This window comes from Empidonax traillii, unplaced genomic scaffold (genome assembly GCF_003031625.1).
Source record: "Empidonax traillii isolate 1590-97213 ecotype Southwest subspecies unplaced genomic scaffold, ASM303162v1 scaffold688:size580741, whole genome shotgun sequence".
NCBI lineage: Eukaryota > Metazoa > Chordata > Aves > Passeriformes > Tyrannidae > Empidonax > Empidonax traillii.
Window position 1 is genome coordinate 448,786 of NW_020955881.1, and position 27,053 is coordinate 475,838.

Below are 27,053 nucleotides of genomic sequence, written 5' to 3' on the forward strand. Positions count from 1 at the left end.
CTTTCCTGTCATCCAAAAACCACACCAAGCCTGAAGAAGAGGCAAAGAAGAAACAAATGTATCATGAATTAAACAGAGCAGATATGAGTCAGCGTAAGTGAGAAAGGGTTGCCCCTGGAATAGTATGGCAGTCTCCAGGCAAATTCCTTTCTCTCGCTCATCAGATCTAGCATCTGATTTACACCCATGCTTTGCTGATGCTTTCTTGCAAGAGGTCTTGCAATTAAAACTCAGCACTTGGGTCATCTGTGTTGGTTCTGTTCAGTTCTATAGCAAAATCAATAACCTTGTACAATTTTTGCTTTTGCCTCTTTTCTTTTTTTTTTTTTTTTTCCTGGTGAGAGCTTGAAAGGAAACAATTTCCTTTCAAAATCTCTTCCTCTTAAAAGGAGGTCTGTAGAAAGATGGCAAGGAATTGCAAGAGACCAAATTCCCCTAGTCAACAAATCATGTTTTTTTAACAAAAAATATAGAACCCGTACAAATAGGGAAAACTCCTGAAATCAGCTTTCTCCACACCTAAAAAAGAGAGGGGAGCGAAAAACAAACAGACCAAGTACTGGGTATTATTTACACTGCTTGGGAGTGGGAAAACAAAAGAAAACACAGGCAGGAAGAAGAAAAATAGGAGGAGAAAACTCCCTCTCACCCCTTTTCCTCCAGCTACATTTGGCACTGCAGAAGGAGTGGCAGAAATGGGAAAGAAATAGTATTTCTGTTAAGCCATGACTGGAGTACAAGCCTTTCCTATTATGCTTTGTTATGAACCGTTATCCAGCAATATAAAAAGGTTTAAAAAAAAGTAAAAGCTGAAAACTTCAATGTAAACTCGGTATCTATGATCTCATAGCTGTACACTCTGTTCCTGGATCTGCTGCCTGCTCTCTGGGTCTCCCCATACTGCTGGCAAGGGAGAAGACAGAAATCTGCAGCAGCAGCACCAAGATGGACATGTCCTCAACCCCCCTGCAAGAGTCAGTTTTTTATTACTATCTCCGTAGCTGAAAATGTCCTTTCCACCGGCTTCCAGTGCCCCATGCCAAAAGGACACACCGCTCTTGCCAGCTCCTGGGAAGGTAGAGATGTCAAAGAAAGAAACAAATAAATGAAAGAAACCAAAACATGAATATCTGAGAGCAGCGTTAGATTTGCATCTGCATCCACTCCTCCATGCCACAGCAGAGCCTGGCCCACAGAGCGACACCATCTTGTACAGCAGCATAGCCCGTGCCCACGGAGCACAGTTTGTATCCACCAAACCTACAATTTTGTATCAAGGTGCTATTGAAGATCTGGTTACACAGCAAATCTTTCATTTCAGTACAATCTGTATCGAACATAGCCTTATTGTCTGTATCAGTCACAATCACACAATACTAGTGTCATCTATATTTGCAAAGCCATATCTTCATTTGAAACCAGTTTATATTCACATATTCTATCAAAGGGGACCACGTCCACAGAACACTATCCATTCTGCCAAGATGAATTCTAGCCACGTAGCCACTCCCTATACCCAGCCTGTCTCATCAGCCATATCCCGGGTGCCAGAAGAGTTTGTATCCACAGCCAAGACTTAGTATTAAAAAGATTTAGAAATTATTTACCAATCCAGATCTCTACAAGCACCTCACGTGTTGCCCAGAGCAATGAAAATCCAAAATATGTGTCCATGGGGGAGGGGAGAAGAGGTTTTTATGTGTCAATCACTTTGAGATTTTCCTCTTGTTTAAAAAAATAATTAAATGTCAGGAATGGAAGGTGTGCCTCCTCAGAAATATGGGGAGCTGGAGAGAAGAATCCCTGTAATTTCATTCCTTGCCACCCCTCTCTTTGTTCAGCAGTGATGAGAACTTCACAGAAAGCATCAGTTATTTGTTTCTCCCTCTTCCTCATCAAAGGACTGCACCCCAGAGGAGGTGACGTCTGAGACTTTACGGCTCAGTGCAGCATGTTCCATCTCCTCTCGAGGAGATAGAGATTCCAGGTCCCGGCACACTGCATCATCCTCCTCTGGAGAGGGCTTCTTGTTTAGGAGAGGAGCCTTCTCCAGCCGTGGGTTCCCTTCATCCTCAATGTGGTCCTCCATGTATGTGCTGGACTCAGCTCCACCTCCACTCTGAGCAGTCTGCAGGGGCCACACGTGGACCAGCCCCGTGCTCTGGATGAAGTTCTGCTCCTGCTGCTGTTGCTGCAGCTGTTGCTGCTGGAGAAAGCCGCTCTGAAGCAAAATGCTTTCCTGAAGGTTTGTCTGGGACTCATCAAAATTCTGGCCTAAGTAGGAGCCAGTTGCTGGGGAAGCGATGAGGGACTGGTCACTGGCCTCCCAGGCATCAGATGAACCTAAGCAATACATGCCCTGTGAGACGTAGGAATGAGGCCAGCTATCATACTGCGTCTGGGCCATATGCTCTGCAAGTAAAGGAGAGAAACAACACACAGTTAGACACTCTCTCTAGGACAAGCTGGCTCATTCAGGTAGCCTGTGTGCCTGTGCATGGCACTGCACTGTGCAGGGTAAATGAATCCATTAGAGGGAAGGAGAGCAAAGAGAAAACACCATTCTAGGCAGTAGGCAGATGACCTTGGTTATATTCACAACCGACTGCAAGGGCCAGTAGCTTTCCACAGTTGTGCCCAGAAAAGGCAAAAGGAACTGGACTTTGGAACCTCCCTGTTATAATTAGATTCCTTGGACAGCTCCGCAAATAGGGATGACTCTACTAGATCCCACTCCCAAAGATTGGGGCTACAGAATAAAACAGGGTAAAGACAGCAACGTGAAAACAAGAGCAGGAAAGGGGTGTTTTATGATTAGCAAGAAGCACTGGAGCTCACCTTGGCTCTCCATCAGCTCCTGATAGTTCTCAGAGTAGTTGCTTGCTGGGTTGTCCTGATTTGAGTTTACACTCACATCCTCACCATCCATGGAGGACCAAGCCATGAGAGTTGCTTCAGAAATAGCAAATTGCTCCATCACTCCTGTGCCAAAGGAAACAGGAAGGGTAAACAGGCATGTGTGAAAGTCTCCACTTCTCATCACCTTCCTTAACCTCATCCCTTGGTCACACTGTCCCACTCTTGTCCTATCTCAGCAACACCCATCATCCGCAATGGGCCCTGGACCTCTCCCCTTTGCATTCCACTGGCAACACTCCAACCACAACATCTCTCTCTGCTTTGGCCATCTGAACCACCCAGAGCCTCTCCTAAGTGGTCTCTCAGGGATTCTGCTCTGGGTCATCCCAACCAATCCAACCCACACACCAGAAAGTCAGTGCTACCTGCGAGGAACCGGGCCTCCTTCTCCCCGTCACTCAGGTCTGAGTAGGCGTCGGCGTCTTTGCGCGCTGTCTCGTGCGTGTGCTGCTGCTGCTGGCTGTTGGCCTTGCCCCAGCCTTGCCACTCAATCATGTGAGCCACACGGCCTTGGCCCATGGCTGTTGGTTTTGTGACATGGTCCTTCATGCTGCGAGATATCCCTAAGGGGCCAGACATTAGAAAACAAGGAAGGGCTATTACACAGTTCCAGGGTTGTCTGCCATGCTGTTTACCTCTCTTAGAAGTGGAGCTTCTCCCCTCCTCTCCTGACAGGATTCATGCCTGCAGCTGGGTGTCTCCCAGGTTTCCCTGTATAACTCTCCAGGAGAGTTTCTCCATCTTTCCTTGGACTAGCTCTCAGAAGGAGGAAAAAGGGAAACCCAAAATCTGAAAGACCATTTCCTTCCTTGCCTAGAATCCATTTAGGATAGAGTTGGGCATGAAGGATGCAGCCTGGAAATGAACAAACTAAGAAGCAGAAAATGGGGTTAAACTCAAGACTGTTTGAGGGGAAGCAATTGAAGATGTCTGAGCAGGGGTGCACGGTGAGAGGCCAACAGGAGTAAGAAAAATGTGTTCTTTCAAAGGGCAACAACTATGAGATTTCTGTATTTCGAACCATGGTGGTGGAGACTCCTCTAAGGCCTTGAAAAGGCGAGAGTCAGAAAGGAGCAGGTGTGAGAACAACAAAGAGATATGGGAAGAGGCTCAAAGGCCTGTGGAGAGAAGCTGCCAAGGATAAACTCAAATTTTGAGGACCTCACCAGAGAAAGATGATTTAGCCAAAGCCCCAATCCCATAAGCATTGGAGTTGCGTTTCAGCTTGGGGAGGATGGAGGTCGTATCTTCCATGGAGAGCTGAAAAGAGAGAGAATATGAAGAAATGATATACAGGAAGGAGAAAAGGAAGTGAACTGAAGTGAGAAATCAGTAGGTAGTTGGAAGATGAGGAGCAGAAGCAAGCAATAAGAACAAAAGAAGGAAAGGAAAAATTAGAGGCTATTTAACCAGGACTGGATATTGCACAGCATTGGGACTGAGTGAGGCAAGGTCAGAGGCAGAGGCAAAACCGTGCTGTGAGAAGCCTCCCTTTGCTGCTGCCGGTCCTTCATAGGCATGCTGCACCATTCCCAACACTTTGTTAGAGATCCAAGACATGGCTGATGGACAATTCAGGGAACTTCCAATGGGGAGCTGTCAGTGCCAATGGCAAGGCACAGTAATTGATGTATCATAGATGCATCATAGTACAGTTAATAATTTTTATATGTCACTTTGAGGGTTTTTATTCTTCTCGCATGGTCTTAATAAAATGAACATGACTGTATCAGTGACGTGTCCTGTTTCAAGCACAAACAACTATCTGTAAATAAATACAGTATACAGCTCTGCCTAATTTTCTTTATTGTCTTCTCTGTGTTCATCCTCAGTCCCAGAATAACAAGGACAGGACACTACTGGGACAGGCAGCAGTCACAAACATCATCATAAAAATAATCTCTCAAGATGAATTCATCAGGCTTCTTCAGAGATGCCAGACATTTCATTGGAGGCTTAATTTTCACAAGGGCTAAACAAGCATTGCTTCTGCTCTTCATTTCAACCTCACTGAAAATCAAGGCCAGAATGTTCGAAACACAACGATACTCAAAAGTAGGGACCATGACGCCGGAAATTTTAAATCCTTACACAAAACAAGCATTTGGTCACAGGCACAGACCTCAAAAAAAGTGAGTGGAGCAATAACTAAGCAGTGAAATAGTTGGAGGCAAAGGAAGGCATTTTAAAGATGTTGGACTGCATATAATTCCAGTCAATTGCTGAATTACGAGAGATGAGTTTTTCTGGAAACTGAGCATAAAGGCAGCAACTATGACATCCTGTAACATTGGAGCCAGGAATGTCCGTGTGCAACGTGAGCTGAAGAAAGCAGGGGAAGAACAGTAAAAAGTGAGAACACATCCCTTGTTCCATGATGTATTTCCTTAGGTAATGAAGCTTGTTGGAGAAAGTCCATCTATGCCCTCACTGGTCATTCCTGCCTAGGCGCTGCTGTTCAGTATCCACCCACTTGTTCCATGACAGCCTGGGGGCTGTGCCGTGAGCTACCTCATGGAAATTGTCCAGAGACGAAAGTAAACTCAGAGAGTTTCTACCACTGCGAGGTTGGAGAGCTATGACATGAAGGCAGGAATGAATGGGATCGGAAGGAAATTAATGATCCAGCTTTGATACCAAAGAAGATCTATGGAATTACACTGCAGAAGAGCTGCATTATGAAAGAGCTCCATGGATTCTGAATGGGTTGAAAAACAGGAAACTGCAAGTAAGGAAACTGTCTTCTACTTTCTTTAACGATACATGACTTTGCGTACCTTGCTTTCAGCTAGACAGAGGTGCAGTGAGGAGAAAAAACTGACAAATTTCTTCTAGACAGTTGCTGCATGAGCCAGTATTTTCCTGCACAATTTGTTTCTCTAATTGATCCTAGGCAAAAGATCCCAAGCCATAAGTGCCACAACGAAAGAGGTATGAGCAGGGTGAGAATTATTTAAAAAATGCCCTCTTGATATTCAATGTCCCAAGTGCTTTTAAACTACAGGTAACCAGAAAATTAAAGATGTTTTAAAAGTTTTGAAAATATCTGGAATATGAAAATACTTCTACTACTTAAAACGGAGCTTTTGTACACTTTCCAAATGCACAAAACTATCAAGTTAACTTATGTTAAAATATTTTTTAAGCCTGATGAGCACAAAAAAAAAACCTGTTTGGTAGCAAAAATATGCATTATTCCTTTTTCAGGGTGTTAAGTTTGCTTTTGTGAAAAACAAAAAAAAATAACACATTTTTTTGTTCATGGCACAGGTATTAAAAGCAAAAGAAATGAGTTAAAATGTTTGCATGTTTTTCCTTCTGCTTGTTAACTGAAGTTAACTTGTACTGACCATCCCCCCCGGGGGACATTAAGAACTCTTTTACTTAGTATGCAACTGAATGAGAGATACATTTCTCGTGGGAGAAGATCAAATTATGATCAAGGACTAACAATCTTTTTAACATGCTGGACAGACACCTTTCTTATGTAGCAGCACCCAGAAATTTCAAAAATAGAACATAGGAAGCATCACACATTTGTTCAAAAAGGATGAAAGCAACTCAGTAGCCATCTGCAGATCTACATACCTGTCAGATAGCAAAAAACTCAGAAGCAAACAAAAATTTATCCTTATCTTTTGAATCGTAGACAATTTCCAGAATTTGGCACTAAAGACTTTCAGTCATATTTCCATTCTGCCCTTCACCGTATCCAATGGCAGAGAAATCCTGGTCTTCCTATAACTAGAAATTTGAACAGTAGTGTAGCGCATACTCACATTGATGCCATCCCAGGAGAAATCTGTCCGTGTTTGCTAAAGAAAGCAAAGAATGACAGCACATCAGAGCAACAAACAAGTTGCAAACAGCCTTGCAACCCTAGTAGTTCTGCCATAATCAACAGTCACTGCTTTATCTGATATATTAAAAGAAACTTGTGTCTATCAAGCTGGTTTCATTCCCTCCTGTTGATTATGGCATCTGTAGGTGTCACGGTGTTTGAAGGTGCAATAGCGGACAGGATGATAGAGTAGGAAAGAGGAAGACACTTTTTCATAAGGCTCCCCTTCCAACTGTGGGGGTTGCACCACTTTGAGGCTAACACAAGGAGGAGCTACACCACCTTTATATTTTAAGTATAATACATCAAGCAACAGAATTCTCCTGAAGTTATTTTTTCTTATAGTGTTTCGGTTTGCCCATTTTGACTCACTCTCCCCTTGCAAACTACATCCATTTCCTGTATCAGCCATCACAGCACCAATTCATTGTGTGTTTCTTTCAGCTGGGAGGACTCATATCTCAACAACTCGGTTTTGGGGATGCAGATATAGGAAAATTTAGATGAGTCAGTTACACCTATTGTATCCATTCATATAAATCCAGATGTTCATTGAGGTGTAGTGTATGCTCGTTGACTTTTAGGTCTGTATTTGATTTAACTGAATCTTCCACACAAGACTGGACCCAACAATTTCTGCCAGGATTCCATTAAACTCCAAGTTTCTTTAACTAATATTCCAAGCCAAAGGCGTATAAAAAGGAAATAAAAATACTGATACGTTTATATTTTTCAGGGTTTTGCAAACTGTAGGTTATTTTTAAAGGTTATTTGTGAACATTATTTGTGATTCTTCAAATATTATGAATTTAAAATAGCTTTGATATTTTTATTAATCATCATTGCATGCACTAAACCTTACAAAGCTGTACATTAAGGTATCTAAGAGGGCAGAAGCTGCAATAATTCAGAACAGCAAATGAACCAGCCCTTGAGACACTGCATGGTAAATTAATTGACTGGGAGTTACTAATGAATGCAGCCCTAACAATCAAAATACAAACAAATCAAAACATTTTATGGCTATGCTGCAGAAGCTGGGACAGACATAGTGTTGGGCATTTCAATATGAATCTGTATTCAAGGAATGCAGACCTACAGTTCTCACAGTTGTGAGAACTGTTTTTTCCATGTTGTGTTCCACTCCCGTCATGAGTGGTTAAAAAGCACTTTCATTTGCAAATTCTATCTCACTATGGATCTTATGAAGGAGTGACTCAGCCCTATTCAGTGCAAGCCAAACTACACAGGTATGAAAGCCTGGTGCTCAGGTGCTTATTGACATTCTGGTCCTTTCCCTGATGATGCCTCAGTGATGCACAACACCCGCTTCTGACCTCAGAGAGAATTCAAATTTTCTGATCCCCTTGGGTAAGCAGGTCTGGGACAGGCACTCACCTCGGTGGAAGGTCGATGGAAGCTGCTGCCATGCAGTGAACTCGTGCTGTCCATATTGATTTGGTCCACATCTTTCAGTCCCTTCCAGTCTACTGCAATCACCTCATTTCCTGTGGGAACACATCTGGTCAGGCTTCTGAATGCCATTACAATTTGTTCTATCAGTCATAAGCCAATTCAGCTAAGCAAACAAGAGAATCATTGAGTTTAAGGCCACAATAGCCTCAAATCAGATATTCTGTTTTTAATCAGACCACAAGTACATCATCAACTATTATATTTCACACAGCCATCTCCATATGAAGACTAGTCACTTGTGTTTTTCTCAAGCATAATGTATGCCTGGCTAAAGCGCAGATTCATCCAGTCATGATGTGAGACTGAGAAAGAACCAATTCTTTTGATAACCCCTTCCAATATTAAACCATCATCACTTAAAAAGGCATTTCTCCATTATAATTTTAATTGGTCTGACATCAACTTAGGGCTGCTGGAGCCCTTGCTTTGCCATTCTCAGCAAGATTAAAGACCTTCTTAATACCTGCCATTACATTTCAAATTTTAAATATCAATAACATAAAACACAAATGATAAAATTTAATTAAGATTAAAAAATTAAATAAGATTAAATTTAAAAAGTGAAACTAAATTCAAAGAAGCACACATAAGTAGTCAGCCAAGTAACCAGGACTACTCTGTGCAGTTAGTGATTTACTGTGCCTTCAGCCTTTATGCCATCCTCAAATTCTGCTCAGAATTATTTGCTCCCATGTCATAGAGGAACAATTGTATTGTCTTTAAACTTGAGCCTTGCTAGAACCTGGCAAGAAATATAGCTCCCCAAACGATCATTTATTCCTGGGACCAATTCAGCAATGTCTAGTCTATTTGGAACACATGCCATTGAATGTGAATGGTTCTATTTCCATCAGCTTTTAGCTTTTTATTTACTCTTTATAGCAAATTTCTCCTCCACAAACATATGCAAACCCCCTTGCTCGTTCTAGCAGCTCTGTCACATTTACATAGTTCTCATCACTGCATTTCTCAGGTAGAAATCTTCTGACAGGCAAGAGATGCTGCGCTCCACCCCACACAGGTCTGCAGGAGCCGTGTAGGCACTTGTGGGTGGGAAGCCTGAGGCACTCATCAGCTAGAATTCAAAATGCAAAAAAATAATTTGGCCCCCTAGAAAGGTTAAACATGGTGATATGTAAAACATCAGAAAGCAAATGTTATTTGTAAACCATGGCGTCCACCACTCCTTCACTTCTCAATTTTCTGCTGTGCAAAAAGATCTCTTTCCGAAAGAACTAAGGGATATTTTTCCCTTTGCATCCAAACTATGTTTCTGTTCATCAGGATCATTCGAACCAAGTGTTTCAATAGCATCCCCCATATGCTTCTAACTAGGCTGAGTAAAGTTGCAGTTAAAAGAAACTTAACTTAGAAGAAACTAAAAAGAAAAAGGATTCCTGTACTGTATTCTACAAAGGTGAGCATAGAGGTCAGACACAGCCAGACTTCAGGAGAAGGCAGAAAATGTGTATGATGAGTATGACAAAGACCACCTCTCAAGGTTGTGATCCATTTAACTGATTTTTTTGACAAGCACATGCATGCATTTGGACTCACTGAGCTCTTGCTGACTGCACTGCCACTGATCAGAGTGGCAATCTTGAGATTTGGGCATTTTTATATTCAAGCAAGAGGAGCAAAGTCTTAACAGGCCACTCATGAGCTGCCTGTTTCCAGCATAGCTGGAAACCTCTTAGATCTGGGGTCCAAGCAAATCTTGCAAGGCTCGAAATACTTCTGGTAAGGGAAAGTGCCAGGCAGAGTTGTGAAAGCCCAACTGACAGTCACAGGCACATCACCTTTAAGGTTTAGTTGTGGCTTAGAAAGGAATACACTTGTATTCAGTCTAAGGGGTAAAGGGGAGAAGAAAGGGGCACTGTCAGGAAATGCAACTCTAGGGAGGACAGGTACAGGAAGGAGTGGAGGGGCTCGCTGTGGTTGGATTGAGCTGAGGGATCAACAGAGGTCAGTGGGAGTATGAAACTAGAGTGAAGAGCAGAGCGGGAGCCTGTCCCTGCATGCTGGGATCCAGCTGCCTTTTTTTGTCTGTGCTCCTTCTCTCCACTTGCAACCCTTCACACGAGAACGGGAGAGCTGGGGCATTCCTGCCACAGACCTGACCAAGACAGGGATGCTGGGGAGGCAGGAGAGATGCCACCTCTCCAGAGCGGAAGGCAGCTGTGAATGAATGGCCAGTCTCTTCGCGAACGAAGAACCGGGGAAGGTCTTTCCACCTTCCAGCCTGCGCAGGACGTAGATGGATTGCCTTACAGGGCTAGCGAGCTCCATCTGCCCGGGGAGTGTCCTAACCGGGAATCGAACCCAGATCTCAGCGTTGACAACGCTGTGGTTTAGCCACTGCACCACCAGGGACACTAGGAAGGCAGCTGTACAGACGCCTTCAATGCAGGTAGCAGTGTCACACCTGTTTTACCTGTTTACCCGAGATCATTTTCCTGTACTCCCAGCTGTTTTTGAGCATAACACTGTGGCCCTTCTGCAAGACTAAACAGACATCCTGGCACACACCACAGGCTGCAGCACAGCTCTAGGAGTCCACTGCAAAGACACCCCCACCCCTGCCAAAGAAACAGAACAACCTCAGGGAGCCTGGCACTCAGCATATGTGACTTGACAGCCCCAGAACTTGGTAAATGACACCCAACCCTTGCTCTCAATTCTGCAAGCCCACTGATGGTTCCCCTGAAGTGTTAGACTGTGGAAAATATTCATAGAACCACACAATGATTTGGGTTCATAGAACCACACAATGCTTTGGGTTGGAAAGGGACCTTAAAGATCATGCAGTTCCAACCTCACTGCCATATGGACTGCCGTGGACGGAGACATCTTCCACTAGACCAGGTTGCTCAGTGCCGTATCCAACATGGCCTTGAACACTTCCAGGGATGGGCCGTCCACAGCTTCTCTGGGCAACGTGTTCCAGTGCCTTACCAGCCTCACAGTAAAGATTTTCTTCTTAATATCTAACCTAAACCAACCCTCTTTCAATTTAAAGCTATTCCCCCTTGTGCTATCCTTCCATGCCCTTGTAAACTGTCCCTCTCCAGCTTTTGGGCCCCCTTTAGGCACTAGAAGGTGCTATAAGGTCTTCTCAGAGCCTTCTCTTCTCTAAGCTGAATACTAATATTATTGTGGCAGATAGTGACATCAAATGGTTGAAGAACAGTAACGTCAAACAATTATTTGTCTCAAAATCCACACCTGTTCCATAATAGCAGAACTAAAGGCCTACAGAATTTAACTATTATTGGTTTTCTCCAGTTCAAATAGCTCATCCACCTAGTTCAGGGAAAAGAATGAGTAATATGTGATTTTGCATGCTCCATAAAGACTGAATAATTATTGAAAATAAATTCTTGATCTAAATAGTTTCACAGGTACTAAGAAAGAAATATATTGAGAAAAAATAACTTTAACATCTGTTAAATGCTTTTAAATGCAGTAATATCTTCTGAAAAGTTACAACATCACACACTGGTTGAAATGAAAATCTCTGTGTTCTAACTGGTGTTGAGCCTGGGCCAATATTACTTTCTCTTATTGAAAGTTGGATAAAGGTTACTGGGTTTTTTTATCTTCTACTAAAAATAGCAAGAGCAACAATAACCCACAGACACAAAAGATCAAGTTCTGCTCTGACAGATGGAAGGAAAAAAACATGGAAAATCAGAAAAAACAGTATGGACAGTGAAGTGGAAAAAGAGGAACTGAAAGCAGTACACTGCATATTAGCATTGTTTTTATCCACCCTCTTGTCAACTTCTTTCTACGACTAATTTGCATGGTTTTTTTTCTTTTGTAATGGCACATTTCCTCTCCAATATAATTTATTTCCTCTTATCCATCTTCCCTTCCAGCTTCTGCTAATCAGTCCTAGTCCTAGTCTACTAGTCCTTTTGTAATTCTATGATCAGTCACCTCTTACAGAATAGTAGTTGCTCTTCTCGATATAGAACTGATAAGCATTTTAAAATGAGTGGGTCATAAACCTAATTTTAAAGTGGGATTTTTACAAACACATGCTATCAAAATTCTCATTTAAATGTTCTGAAATGAGATGATGAGGGTGTATGGTCATTAAACTCTTAAGAGATGTCTTAATTTTATTTAAAAATTTAGTATGTGTTTTGGGGATTTTTAACATCATAAATTCTGCTCTGGAAGACTCAGTAGATGACTGAAGAACAAGTAGGAAGGTGATTACATGAAGCAATGAGAGAAAACCAAAGCAGTCGAAATACATAAATATATTAAGACACATTATGGCAGATCATCGTTGCTTTGTATTTTTTAACACAAATTAGAAAAAACAACCTCTGGAAAACACTCATCAGAAAAGGATGTATCCGTTACAACTAAAGTAACATTCCAACTCAAGTCATTTAAGCCTTTGGGGGAAAACATCATCCCTCTTTCTCTTACAGTACTGTTAAGGTAAAAATCAATTTATTTTTAAATCTAGTCTTTCTCAATAATAGAGATGAAAAACACTCAAAGCAGGAAAAAATGAAAGAAAGAGAATACCCTTTTCCCTACTTTTTGTTTTGTGTTTTTTTCTGAGCATCATGGACTCTCAGAAAATGTGTGTACTATGTATTCCCCAAGCAAAGTGACCGTTTTGATGAATGCACTGGAAAAATCCAGGAAACCATCTGGGTGACTGTATTCTAGCTTGCTGATCTAGTATACAACTACTTTTTTTCCCTATTTCAGTAGTTCATTTTGCCACATGCCTAACCTACCATGGAGACACAAAATTTCTTAGCTAGACATATTTTCAGTTTCTTTGCATTTCTGTGATCATAGGAAATTCACTTTGGTTTGAATGACTCATTACTTAATCTAAACAAGTCCATTCTCCTTGGGTTTCCTCTTGACATTTTCTCAATTGCCATTACCACTGTGCATTCGCTGGTACTATATTTGGTACCTGTGCCTGTATTTTGTTCATTTAACAAGGTATATGTTTGAATCAGGCTTCTGCATCGGTGACTTTAATCTGCATCTATAGCCTGTAATAATCTATTGTGTTGTAACTTCTGTGCTGGATATTAATCACCTCCAACTTGTCCTCTCTATTCTGTTCCACAATAATTGGATGAGTACAGTTTTAGAGACTTAAATTCTGTTTTTCCTCTTTTGGACATCACACCAGTGAAGATGTACACCATACACCAAACATGTATTTGTGTAATTTGCTTTCTGATGTGTCATGCCAATTAACGTAAGAAGAAACATATTAATTAAACAATGACTTCCCAGCACTGCTATTATCCCCTGTTAGCACACTTTCTTCTGTTTCTCAAATTTTACTTTCCAGCAGAGAGTAGAAACCTTATCATTTGTTATCAGTAGCCAATGTTAATGTTGGTAAAAATGAATATTTAGAGTACATGATTCATTATTCTTTTCCATTCCCTTCTTTTCCCTGAACAACTAAGAAAACAACAAATGTAATTGCAGTAATTATGATCAGTCTGTAAATTGTTCTTTGCCTGGTACCAATTTTCATGATACTTGTGGGAGTGTATATCTCTGTCAAACACAACATCACCACGTCTTGTCAAATGTGGTTGAAATTAAAGCAGTTGAAGCTACTGGGAAGGACTGACAGATGGATGGATAGCATAACCATAGAAACATATTCCTTCCCTACATGCTTTATACAAAGCCAACCAAAGCTAGCCAAAAGGTTAACATCAAGGAAAGGAATAAACCTCTGTGAGGGAAACGGTCCCTGAGGTGAAGCTCCAGTGGAACTATTCAAATTCTCTCAGGTAAAGCAGAGAAATCAATTCACCTGAGTTATTCACATAGCTCCATAAGTATTCCAGCTTGTACTGCATAAGGAAACATAAAAATTAGTTAGCTGCTGTTGGCACCTACCAACAGGGTCACTTGTCAAAGAGGAACAGAAAAAAAAAATGTTTTCTTGGATGAGACAGGGCTGATCATCAGCTCAGCTGGTGCTCATCAAGGCAGAGAAATGTCTCGGTCTCCACAAAACAGATGTCTTGGAAATTTTTGATAAAAAATGAAAACACCTACAGCTCTGAGATGCCTGTAAGAACAGGAATCAGATGAGTTCTCAGGATCTTTGCTTTGGATTTGGATAATTTCAATACTTTTCCAGACCATTCTGCCTCTTTCTGCAGGTAGGTCCCCTTTTTAGAGCTGTTTAGGAAGTAGAATTAATAAACAAAATCCAACACCAACATTTTTCTTCTTGACTGGAAACATTTTCAAACCAATACTTGAAACTACCAAGGAGATGAACAGAGCGCATAATGCTAGACACAGGCAGTTCTGTCCTGAGAAGCAGACATGTTATTTAAGCTAAGGAGGTACTGCAGAATGAAACACATCCAATTAACACAAACCTGAAAAAACAAACAAAAAAAAAAACAACCAAAAAAAAACAACCAAACTCAAAGCCCTGTCTCATTTGCAGAGCAAGTATCAGCCAGCATGAACAGTGGCGATGGCTTTATCCTCATTCTTCACCGCCTCTCTGAAGTGCAGAGAATGTGTCCCCAGGGGCCTCATTCAGCACAGTAAGTATGAAAACGTCAATATGAACCAAGGTAGCAGCCCTTTTTTGCTGGCCTAGAGCCAACGTTACAGAAGTAATACACAGCAGGCAGTTTCATATGTTGCTCTCCATATGTGTTTAAATTTTAATCTCTTTCTTTAATCATGTAGCCCGCATGTCACGTGGGCACTGTCCTGGAGCATAAGAATACCATTCAATGTGACATTTATGTGCCATAGCTTCATCCCTAACAGTGGGGAAGAACCATACCAGTATTCCTCAGGAGTCAACCAGCAGGTGGCTACATCCTTCTCCACCACAGCTATCGCACACTCAGGTCACAGTCCTCATCAAGCATCTGGTTTTGTAACAGCAGCAATGGTCAGAGGAGACCAGGAGGCATTCAGACTGCTGACTGCCTCTCCCCACTCTCCACAAAAACCAAAGCGTGACAGTTCGCAGAGGCGGTGATACCCTAGGCCATGACAGTGACCTCCAAGCCATAGTAGGTTTTCTTCCTGGCAATACAAACCACTCCATGGGACGGCAATGCATAAAGGGCTCTCAGCAAGGGCTTCTTCATCCTCCTCAAGCTCTTCCAGGCGCTGGGTGTAGAGGTGACACTAAGTTCTGCCTCACCACTTTTCCCATTGTGGCTATTCTCACTAAACCTCCCTTGTTTATCCTAAAGAAGCTCGTATCATCTCTCTTCTGAAGGGCTGCAAAGGACAACTCCCTCTGCCAGTGAGTCCTCATCCAGACAGTGAGGCAGGACATGGCCTGGAGAGCTGCAGAGTCCTTTACGTTCAACATCAGGAATCTCTTTGTGCATCCACAGCTCCTCAAGGGACACTTCAGAACTGCCTGCTTTCTGACCCAGGAAAGGGTCATTAACCCTCCAAACACTGAAGGAGTGGTCACAACATAAGCAGATAGCCCACATACCTGGGGGGACCCCACGTAGGAGGAGAGGGCTGTTTACAGGGAAAAACTGTTACTTCTCATGCCTCCTTCCTTTGTGCATTCATTGTTGTCTGAAGACCCAAATTCTCTCCACTGAAAGCACTGCATGGGGTTGTTGTGACCCAAGTGCAGAACCCAGCACTTCACCTTATTGAATTGGCCTCAGTCCATCGATCCAGCCTGTCTGGATTCCTCTGCAGACTTCCTGCCCTACAGTAGATCAACACTCCCACCCAACTTAGTATTGCATGTGAACTTACTGAGGGTGCACTCGATCCCCTTATCCAGATCATCCATAAAGATATTAAACAGGATTGGACCCAAAACTGAGCCCTGGGACACAGCATCTGTGACCATTTGCCAACTGGATGTTAACTCAGTTCACCACCACTCTCTGGGCTTGGTCATCCAGGGAGATTTTTACCCAGTGAACAGTGTACCTGTCCAGGCCATGAGCAGCCAGTTTCTCCATGAGAATCCCATATAATCATAGAATAATTTGGATTGGAAGGGACCTGAAAGATCATCCAGTTCCAAGACCCCTGCCATGGGCACAAACACCTTCCACTAGACCAGGCTGCTCAGAGTCCCATCTGGTCCCACAGACTTGTGTGTGCCTAAGTGGTGTAGCAGGTCTCTGACCATTTCCCCTTGGATTATGGGGGCTTTATTCTGCCCCCCATCCCTGTCTTCCAGTTCTGGGTGCTGAATACCCTAAGGACAACTGGTCTGACTATTAAAGACTGAGACTAAGAAAGCATTAAGTACCTCAGCCTTTTGCTCATCCTTTGTCACTATATTTCCCCTCACATCCAATAAAGGATGGAATTTTTCCTCAGCCCTCCTTTTATTGCTAATATAGAAATATTTTTATTGCCTGCTATGGCAATGGCCAGATTAAGTTCTAGATGGCCTTTGGCCATTCTAATTTTCTCTCTGCACAGACTCACAACATCCGTGTGGTCTTCCTGACTGGCCTGCCCCTTCTTCTACTCTCCCTTTTTCCTGAATTCCAGTCTAACCTCTCTGTTCAGCCAATCCAGTCTTCTTCCCTGCCATCTCATCTTTCAGCACATGGGAATACCCTGCTCCTGTACCTTTAGGATTTCCTTCTTGAACAATGTCCAGCCTTCCAGGACCCCTTTACCCTTCAGGACCTGCCTCCAAGGGACTCTGTCAAACTGTCTCCTAAACAAGCCAAAGTCTAACCTCCAGAAGTCCAAGGTGGCAGTTCTGTTGAAACTCCCTCCTTACTTCTGAGAATCAAAAACTCTATCCTTTTGTGATTACTATGCCCAAGACGGCCTCCAGTCATGACATGACCCACAAGTCCTTCTCTGTTCACAAAAAAGAAGTCCAGCAGGTGCTTTCCCTAGTTCACTTACTCACCAGCTGCATCAGGAAATTATCTTACACACACTCCAGGAAACTCCTAGTTGTTTCCTCTCTGCTATACTGTACTTACAACAGCTATCTGGTAAGAGAAACTGTTCCCAATCCTAAAAAGCCACCAGCAGGGCTTCAGGCGTCCTCACTGGGCAGAGCAGCACAGCTCCCCAAGCGACTGGGGAAAATGACAAAGACCTGCTGACCCTGAGACTGCAGGGGCTGAACACACCAGGCAGAGCTGCAGGCATTGAGTGCCCAGTCCTACCTCCAATTGCCCAGTCCCGTACCTGCTGGGGTGAGGCCACAGCTCACCATCACAAACACCATCACACCCATACCTAATCCCACTCCCCGCTTTTCCCTGTTGTCCCTGAGGGCATCTGCACCTACATGGAGCAACCTGCAGGGGGTACTTACTGTTCATGAGGTCCCTCTGATCCTCAAGGGCTACCCCATTCCCTCTGCTGTTTGTCCTCACATCAAGGGGACAGTCATTGCTCTCTGTCAGGTGAATGCAGCAGTTGTTCAACTGTATTTAGTCATCTTTAAAGGAGTTTTCTTCTATTAATCTGTCCCCTTTTTAAACCAAAAAAGCCTCTTAGTACCCATAGCATCCTATGTCAAGTAGTTCCACAATTTAATTCTGTGTTGCATGAGGAAGTGCTGACTTATATTTGTTTCAAACTTGTCACTTGCTAGTTTCATCTGATGTCTAGATTCTCTTTAGAAATAGATAATGAAGTATTCTTTCCTCATCATTTTCTCCATGCTGCTCCTATCACAGAGAAAATTCATGATTTTATAGATGTCTGTCATAACTTTCCTTAATAATCTTTTTCATACTTAAGAAATCCCTGTCATTTTAAATGGTTTCTTACATACTTGCCACATGATACCTTTGACTGTCTTTGCTGCCCTTTTCTGAATCTTTTCCAGTTTGATTATGGCCTGTCTGAAATGGGAGTGGACAACTAGGGACAACATATTATATTCAAAATAAGGGCACAGTATGGATTTATGCATAGTATATTGCTGTTTCTCATTTTATTCTCTTATTCTTTCCCTAATTGCTAACATTTGATTGGCATTTTTAGTGATACTAAGCATTAAGTTACACATTATAACCCCAAGATCTCATTCTTGCATGGTAATAGTAAACTCAGAACCTCCATCATTGCAAATGTAACACTAGAATTGCTTTACCTGTGTGCATCATCTTACATTTATCCACATCAAATTTCACCCATAATTTATGTTATTTGATACTGTGGAATTGAATGACCTAGTAATTTGATATTATGAAATCCTTTCTTGAATCTCTGCATGCAGTTTTTTGCTTGCTCCACCAAATGACTACTGTTAGTATCATACTTTGTTACCTCAATAGATGCCCCCCTTTTTTGTATCATTTGAGGATACGCACAAATCTGAAAAAAATATCCATGTTTCACACTAATCCTTTTTTCCTACCATTTCCCAGCTCCTTACTACTTTCAGGAACTTTTTTTTTTTGATTCAACAGCAGATTCATGACTTTAACAGCCTGGGGTGAGTGACCTTAACAAATGTTCTTTGCAAACCCAAGTAGACTATAGTTACTGGATCTCCGTCAATATGCTTATTGAACCCCTTCTAAGACTTATAAATTGTGGCATCCTTAACAACAGTAGTGTTAATTCTTTCTCAGTATATCTTATTTGTCCAAGCATGTACTAATTCTGTTCTTCAGAATTAGACAGCTTGTTCTTCAGCTTGTTTACTAGCCTATAGTTTTCCAGGTCTCAAGACAATTTTAAAAACTGGCACCACATTATCTACCTTCCAATCTTCTTGTACCAAAGTAATTGGAAAGCATTACAAATAATAATCAGTAGTTCAGCTCTTTCACACTCAAACCTGTCAAGAAGTCTTGCATGAATACCATCTGTTGACTTTTTTTTCTATCTGTTCTGCAGCCTCACTGAGGTTTTGATTTGAAGCTGATCTGATGCATCTCCAACACGGAAAAATTCCACAGGATAAAATTCCACCACTTCTTCCATGACGAACAGATATAAAACTGCTGGGGTTTTGGGGCTGGGGGTGGGGATGCAGATGTTCTGCTACAGTCTTAATCTCCCTGAGTCACTTGAAGCCTCTTCAGTAGTAACATCATGCACTAAGTCATCCTAATCATTGCACAAGTAACTCTTTTACAGTCTTTTTGAACAGCTCCTGAAGCAAACACTTAATCTGCCAGAATACACGTAGGGTTAACTGAAGTCTCTGTTACCACTGAGTTTCCTGCCTTCACAGGCTCTTTGATCTTCCTCTGGCTGTCACAGCTTTCTGTCACCACCCTGGCCAGTGAGCACAAATGGTCAGTAGTATAAACACTAAAACCCTTTTTTCCATGTGCAATGTCAATCCACCACTTGGATCATCATAATATTTTCTCCAGTGCAGTTTAGAAATTTTGCACTGAAATGCTCCCACAAGCCACGTCTGATCAGCATCTGCAGATACAAGCACATTCATTCCAGGATATAGGAATTATATTCCCTTTAAAAGTCTAATATACTCCTGGACTTCAGAACTTGTAGCTTAAACTCAGAAAGAAACATCCTGATCATCTAATCTGACCTCCTTAAAATAAAGAGAGGCTAACGGTGTTCCCTTTGTTAATTATACGTTCTGCTGCTGTGCTTGAACTAGCGCATTTTTTTTAATCTTGATTTGCATGTGTTCACATAACAGAGGGCTCACTACAACTCTTGGTAAATTATTCCAATAGCTCAGTATCTTTCCCACTTGATTTTTGCCTTATTTCCAGTCTGAATGTATCACATCCTTCCATCACATCTTAACAGTTTTCTACTAGGTTGAAGAGTCAGATGACTTTGAGGTAGTTTTTTTCCTCAGTCAAACACTTAAAGACTGTCATCAAGTCACTTCTGTAAGTTTTTATTCAGGGTTCCATGTTTATTTTCTGGCCATTCTTCAGTTTTGCAGTATTTCTCAAAGTGATAATAACAGAATTAGACAAAGTAGATGAAATTTTTTTTTTTTTGCAAGTGCCAAATGCAGACAAAAAATGCCCTTCTCTCCCTCTGTTCAATATTCATCTGTCAACAGATCAAAGAACAATATCAGCTTCTTTGGCTGCAGCATCACAATAGTAGCTGTTGATTCACTGATTAGCAGTTCTGATATCTATAAGCTCTTTTAGTGTGACTGCTTTCTAACATAGAGTTCTGGTCCTGTAAATACTATTCACACTGTCATTAAATATATGAACATATATTTGGTTAGATTGAAACACACACTATCTGTCAGGACTCAGTACTCAAAATGAATCAAACTTTCCATATCAGTGATTTATTCTTTTCATTTGTACTTTCATTTTTAGCAGTTCTTCCAATCTTTCTAGATTCTACCAAGTTTATCAGTATTTTAGATCTCCCTTAGGATTTTGAGCAATATGTTAAAATCACACAGTACTGCCAACTGTATTGAGAGATGTGGGCTCACATAAGAATACAAGTTTTTCAACAGTGATTCTTTCTTTGCCACTATTTTGCTATCTATTGAATTTTGATGCCCTTAAAATGTACTGTATTCATACAATATTAGTCAGAGAATCATGTGGTGCTAAGCCAATTGCTAACTGATTAATGTTTTTATCTTTTACCAATCTCATGGTTTAGCTCTATTACCACGGTTGTAGGTAAAGGTACTTCTATCACAGAAGTACTTGGCTGCAGGGAGTCTCATAAAAGTCAAGAAATTAAGTTAGTTTGACAAGATCTGTTTTTTATAACCCATTCTCACTGACATATTGTCCTTCTAATATTTGATTGGGAATTTTATCAGATTGACAAAATTAAGTACCTAGGTCATCTCAGAGAACTTTTTTGTAGTAACACCCCAGCTTTTCACTTCAAGTTCTCCCTCACTGTTTCAAGACTTCTAAAAACAAAGCTTTGATTTTTTATCCAAGTGCTTAAAAACCCTGGAGTGCAAATTATCTTGAATTGGCTGTTGTAAGTACCAGTCTAAAATCAGGGTTGTTTACTGCTGGAGAGCTTAACCTTATTAAACAAGCTGAAAATTATTTTTTTCTACTTCCCCACAAGAAAACAGACCTACAACATGTATTGATTAGTTTCACTTTTTCTGCGTCAGTACACATCAGTCTATAGAAGTCAGACTCCCAGCTCTATCATGCCAAGGAAAAACTGTTTGTTACTTCCATTTTTTCATCAGCTCCTTCGTAATTTCTTTCATAATTCTTTTATATTACTGTTGGTATGAGTTCACAAAGTCAGTATGTTGTCCTTGAGTTCTGTTCCTCAACATTTGTTGTGTTGTACACACATACACACACAAAAAAAGTCTTAGGTTAATCAGCAACATGTCAAAGGCTGCTTTCTGATACTAATGACTATTGCTAACATGCACATACCTTGCCCACGTTTTTTAGTACGATTTCCTTATAAAGCCAGGTTTATGCAATCATGCTATTTGCTAGATGTCGCCCCATAACAACTTTGAAACAACTCACCTGTGTTTCAGAAACCCTGAGGAGAGAGAGAGAGGTCTCAGAGATGATCAGTTTGTAGGCTCTTTGTGACAACTGGCTGCTAGGTCTGGGAGATGGTCTCTGTTCAGATCCTTACTGGCAGAAACAAATTCTTACCCCTGAGCTCTTTACTTGAATTTTTAAACTGATCAGATTGAGAACTGCTCAAAAGTGGAAAAGCCAGACTTGGAAGAAATACAAGTAATGAAGTGAGAACAACCTCAAACTAGTCTGATTTGGAAGGAAAGGTATCCCTTTCTCTCTGTTCTTCTTGTCTCTCCCCTGGGTAAGAGAGAAACAATATATCCAGATGCCCATCTCCACCTATTCCCACACTGCCTACGAAGTGGCAGTGTCTACACAGAGCTCTGTGCTCCTTCCCCTTCCACCTGTGTGCATGCAAATAAATTAATATATCCCTACTTTCAAGACTCAGTTTCCTTCTGCATTAACATTTCCTCTCTGAGGCTTCTCCCTCTATTTTTCACTGATTCACTTATACATTGAAGGTGGAAGAGGGAGAAATTGGACACCGGGCCTCTTGATATGTATGATGTATGTATGCAGACTGGATCTCTCACTTCTTCACACTCCAAGTGTGTAGACTACACTTGCCATTCCAGATCTCACTTCACACACCTACAGATTTGTGGGGGGCATGAGTAAGGAGAAAAATGCAGGGGATGTTCACTGCTTGCTCCAGCTGCTTTACCCCTCTCCTGTCAGTCTCCAGCCTGCTCCCACTCTGCTGAATCTAAAGTGGCTGGATTAGAAGTGGGTGGTCTTTGGCTCCATTCCTCCTGCTGTGGATGCTATGAGCCACTCGTTTACACTTAGTATAGAACATCCAGTCCAAAAGAAACAGAGAAAGTATGTACTGCTGCCTCTGCAGTACGCTGAGCATTCCTTGTAGAGGGCAGTCCAGCAAGCCAGGTAGATGGCTTTGGCCGATCAGATTTGACTCAGAGACTGAAAAATGAAAAGCACTGCCTTTATCAGTCCGCATGGTCAACAACTGATAATTTGGTGCATGAGCCTAGCTATTGCTCAGGCTGTTTCTTTCAAAATTGCCAGAGCAAAAACACATGGGGAGGACTTCAGCTGACAACCGGGATTATCATGGTGAGGGATTTTAGTACTCTCAGTAGTTACAGGAAAGTGGTGATGGGAGGAACATATAGGAGCATACTGACAACATGTAGAAGACCCAGGGTCCTCTGGCAGAACAAGACTAAAGCAATGGGTCCAACCTGACTCAGAAAGGCAACCATGCCAGGCTATAGATTCTAAGCACAGGATCACAGGATAATTGGGTTGGAAGGCATCTCCTGAAGTGCAAACTCCTGTTCAAAGCACAGTTATGAGGTTAGACCAGGTTATTCATGGCTTTATCCAGTCTGGTCTTGAAAACCTCTAAGAATGGACACTGCACAACCTCTCTGGGAAACCCCTTACAGTGCTTGACACTCCTCACTGTCAAAAAGTTTATCCTGATACCCAGTGTGAGCATGCCTAGTTTCTCCTCTCCCACACTCCAAAAGTACTATTAGTCTTTAATTTCTTGGAATATTTTCCCATCAATTTACACCACTTCACAAAACATGCTTGCTGTAGGCTTCTGTGCAAAGACATGAGAGAAATCAGAGACAACACTGGGAAAAAAAAAACAGAGAGCAATCTTGAGCTTAATAGGCTTGAGCTTTCTATTAATCTAAATCCATTCAAGGAATTAAAAGAAATCTTGCCACACTAGTCAGAACAGCCAGTGTTAGGAGATGTCTAAGCTGTGGTAAAAGGCACACTTGCAATGCATTCAGACATCTATGCGGGCCTGAAATCCTAAACTTGGCTAATTCAGTTACTGACACCAGTCAAGCTGATCTTTGCCATTTAGTTGGTACTCAAATATCTACAAGTTCCTAGCTGGATTTTGCAACCTTAACTGTCCAGCAATCTCAGTGAAAACATTCTGTACATTGCCTGAAACTGAGCCCCAGCTATGATGAGAGTTGCTAGGCAGCTCTTTAAGAACTATGATGGGGTATCACCAATACACAGACCTGACCTGTAGCTATTACCAGAGGCAGAAGCCAGCTGCAATGCTCATTCTGTAACTGCTATCATGCCATGTTACACAAAGCACAAGTATGACATTCAGATGCGACTGGCTGCAGCTGTGGAGAAGGTGACTGGATATCAGCTTAGACTTTTAAGATCACTTTTTAGCTTTTTCCATACCCCAGGAAATCCTAATCTGATCATTACCATTGTGTGTGTCCTCTATAAAACTAAAAGATGCTATATGACTCTATTTCAAATTAACACATACGGAGCTGCTCTGTTACGACCCTTTCAATTACTTTTCCCCAGGGAGAAATAACCAGAAACCTCATCTTTGGGAAAGAAAATGTAAAGTTGCACATCACTAAACATGTGCGAACTATGACATCTAACTAGATCATAGTAAAACATCCCTGCGGGAGATGAAGAAATCATGTGGCTTGCTTAAAATTGGAATGGAAAAAGGCCTGGAGCGAGCTCAGGGCACAATCCTGCACTGGCCCTTGTGTGGTGAATAAACTAAATGTGACTGATTATGAGCTTTCTATCACTAATTAAAACCACCCAAGTTCTGAGTTCAAAATCTGCCACATGCAATTTTCAAGGTAAAGCTAACACAAGAGTACCACCTTTCTTCTACCTTTAGGACCTATTTCTCTGCAGAAACTAATTTGGCAAAAATCTAGATACACTATACAGCAAGAATACGAAGCCCTACTCATGCTAGGGTGTTAGGGCCAACCATATTCTAGAGCTCAGACCTAGCACTTTAAAGCACTGATTTCCCAGAACAGGTCTGAAGAATCCTCCCTATAACTTTAGGAAGGCTGGAGTGAAAAACCTAGGCTGCCAAATAAGATTTGTTCTGAACAAAACTCCTTAGGTGGAGGAGTCCAAATAAACTCAAGGGTCCCATCTTCACTCAGCCCAGCCTCTAGGACTGAGAACAGATGAAGCCCCTACTAAAGCAAAGCAGCATAAAAGTTTTACACAAAAAGGCATCAGGCACTATTACCACATTCCTGTTTCACTGCCACGGGGATTAGAATCAGAGTTGTGCAATCCCCCTTGGCACACACCTTCTTAACACTGGGTCAAGAACAATTCCTCAGTTAACTGTACAAGTAGGTCCCTAATGTCCACTGTGCTATTACCATCTAGAATGAACATACACTGCATCAACAAAAAGTCGCTATCATATGGGGAGTCCAATATCTATACTATTAAGGTCTGTATTTAAGGACCTCAATTGGCAGACAAAGTCTGCAATTATCATTATGCCATCATCATTTTAATGCATAGACACTGTTTTGTGTTTTCATCTAGGCCCACATATCTGTATAACATTTATAAATATATATATAACTATATTCTCATATGAGAATGATACTTGCAATAGCTCAATTATACAAACAGTTGTTTGTTTGTTTGTTTGTTTTTGTAACACAGATTTCAAGTCACAGACCATAAAAACACTGGCATGCATAGGAACAAATACCTGTGTGGTGAGGTATGACAGCTTAACTACATTCTGGAGTAGAGAGTGGGTGCTACTAGATCCATGCTTTTTCTTTATTTCAAGAGTGTTGTGGTGTGGGAAGAGAGAACAAGAATTAATGCTGCTACTTCAGACACACATCAATAAAAGGCACATGGACAATTTGCCAGCTAACAGGATAATAATGTCCTCAGCAGTGTGGATGTGTGAGGGATAGGGGCAATGCAGGAGGTGGAGGCAATGTATGTTTTGATATGCTAGAGAGAGAGAGATCCAGGTGAGCTTGAAGAATCTTAATGGAAATAGTGCAGTGACCATTGCCATGTGGACATTACAGTAGATGTCAGAGATTTCTTTGTGTCATGAGGACATTTGAGACCACAAAGAAACATAGGTTAGATATGGGAATTAATTCCCAGTGTAGAAACTGGATTCTGTAGTTTACGTTTGCTGCTGCAGGAGTAGATTCCCTGGAAGTGCTCATGAAGGGCTGTCCCATTGAGACAAGTGTCACAGCACCAGACTTTGAGATAGCCCCTCAGATTTATTCTGGGGACATGCTGCAACTCTGTTGTGCTTAGAGGTCTCCTTTTCCCACAAATGTCACTGTGCCCGTGTGCTTAGTGAACAGACTTGGTAGTGAGACGTACTACCAAATGAACTCTGCTCTCAAGAGATTCTTCTGGTGTCTTGAATGATACATCTCCACAGAAAAAAAATTTCCTGCAGGGAAGAAAGTGTGGCCAGAATGCTGTTTTTACCTGTAGAGACCTGTGCTTAGGGATCAAGGGATCTCTTGGTATCTGCATGTGTGTAGGAGGGGAGAGCTGGGTTACCCAGCCTAAAGGCTTGGGATCCTCAGCTGTAAAATGTGCGTGGCCCACTAGAAGGATGCGATCTCTCTCCCTGTGTCCCCTCGCAATGGCTCTGCCAGAGGGATGGGATTCAGATTTGTTTGCTGTTCTCCACTGAAGTCTACGTAGGGGGAAGGGGGAGAGAAGACGACGTGCAGATCATGCAATGTTATGTATCCTCGGATAACAATAAACCGCTACCGAGCAAAGGAGGCAGCTGCCGTCCGCCTGATCCCGATCCCGCTCTGGGAGGCACGGCACGGCACACCCCGCTCCCACCCCCTCCTCCGGAGACGCCGCACTGACCCACATGTTCCGCGACCTTCTGTCACGGGTGACACGGGCAGACGACCCCCCGGCCCCGGGCACGTCTCGCCGCCGCGCTGCCAGCGCCTAGGCCAGCGGCCGGGGCTCCGCGGAGCCCCGCCACGCCACGGGAGACCGGGCACAGGGGGAGGTGGGGAAGGGTCTCACGCAGCTAATGGCGCTGGACGGGCAGCCAGGAGGGGGGCTGCGAGGGGCGACCCGCCACCCACGGTGCCGGGGGCTGTCGTGTCGGTCCCCGGGCGGGGTCCGCGGCTGCCCGAGCATCCTCTAGCGCCGTCCCCGCCAACGCCTTACCCACGGTGCGGGATCCGATGCAGCCCATCACTCCGGCGGGGCTCCGGGGAGAGGCGGCAGCCTCAGCAGCGAGTAGGCGGAGAAGGTAAGGGAGCAGTGGAGGTCGGAAAGCAGCCAGTCCCTTCAGCGGGAAATGCCGGGGTGGCCCAGCGGGGACCGGTGCGGGGTCATGGTCAGGTATGAGCGCGGGGTGCCCCCGCCGGGGAGAGCCGGGCAGGCGGGGAGCCCGTGGGCCAGGCTGTCATCTGCTCCCGCCGCGCCTCCGCGCTTTGTTCCGCGCCCCGCGCGGCTCCCCGACCGCGGCCGCGTCGTCG

The 27,053-nt window shown here is 42.7% G+C and overlaps 1 protein-coding gene across 4 annotated transcripts; it reads right to left on the reverse strand.

Annotated features, from left to right (window-relative positions):
* Positions 1 to 334: 334 nt before the first annotated feature.
* FAM131B (family with sequence similarity 131 member B) lies at positions 335 to 27,031 on the reverse strand. 4 transcript variants are annotated; one of them, XM_027899789.1, is made up of 7 exons: positions 26,740 to 27,031; positions 8,159 to 8,268; positions 6,699 to 6,734; positions 4,086 to 4,179; positions 3,285 to 3,482; positions 2,839 to 2,982; positions 335 to 2,412 (listed from the first exon to the last, which is right to left on the reverse strand). In XM_027899789.1, exons 1-7 carry the CDS (start codon positions 26,765 to 26,767, stop codon positions 1,868 to 1,870), a joined length of 1,155 nt encoding a protein of 384 aa, XP_027755590.1. In that variant the 5' UTR covers positions 26,768 to 27,031; the 3' UTR covers positions 335 to 1,867. The 4 variants fall into 4 exon arrangements, with proteins under 4 accessions (XP_027755590.1, XP_027755589.1, XP_027755593.1 ...); XM_027899788.1 differs by having other exon boundaries at positions 3,285 to 3,491; XM_027899792.1 differs by lacking the exons at positions 4,086 to 4,179; positions 26,740 to 27,031 and having other exon boundaries at positions 3,285 to 3,492; positions 6,700 to 6,734; positions 8,159 to 8,258.
* Positions 27,032 to 27,053: the final 22 nt, after the last annotated feature.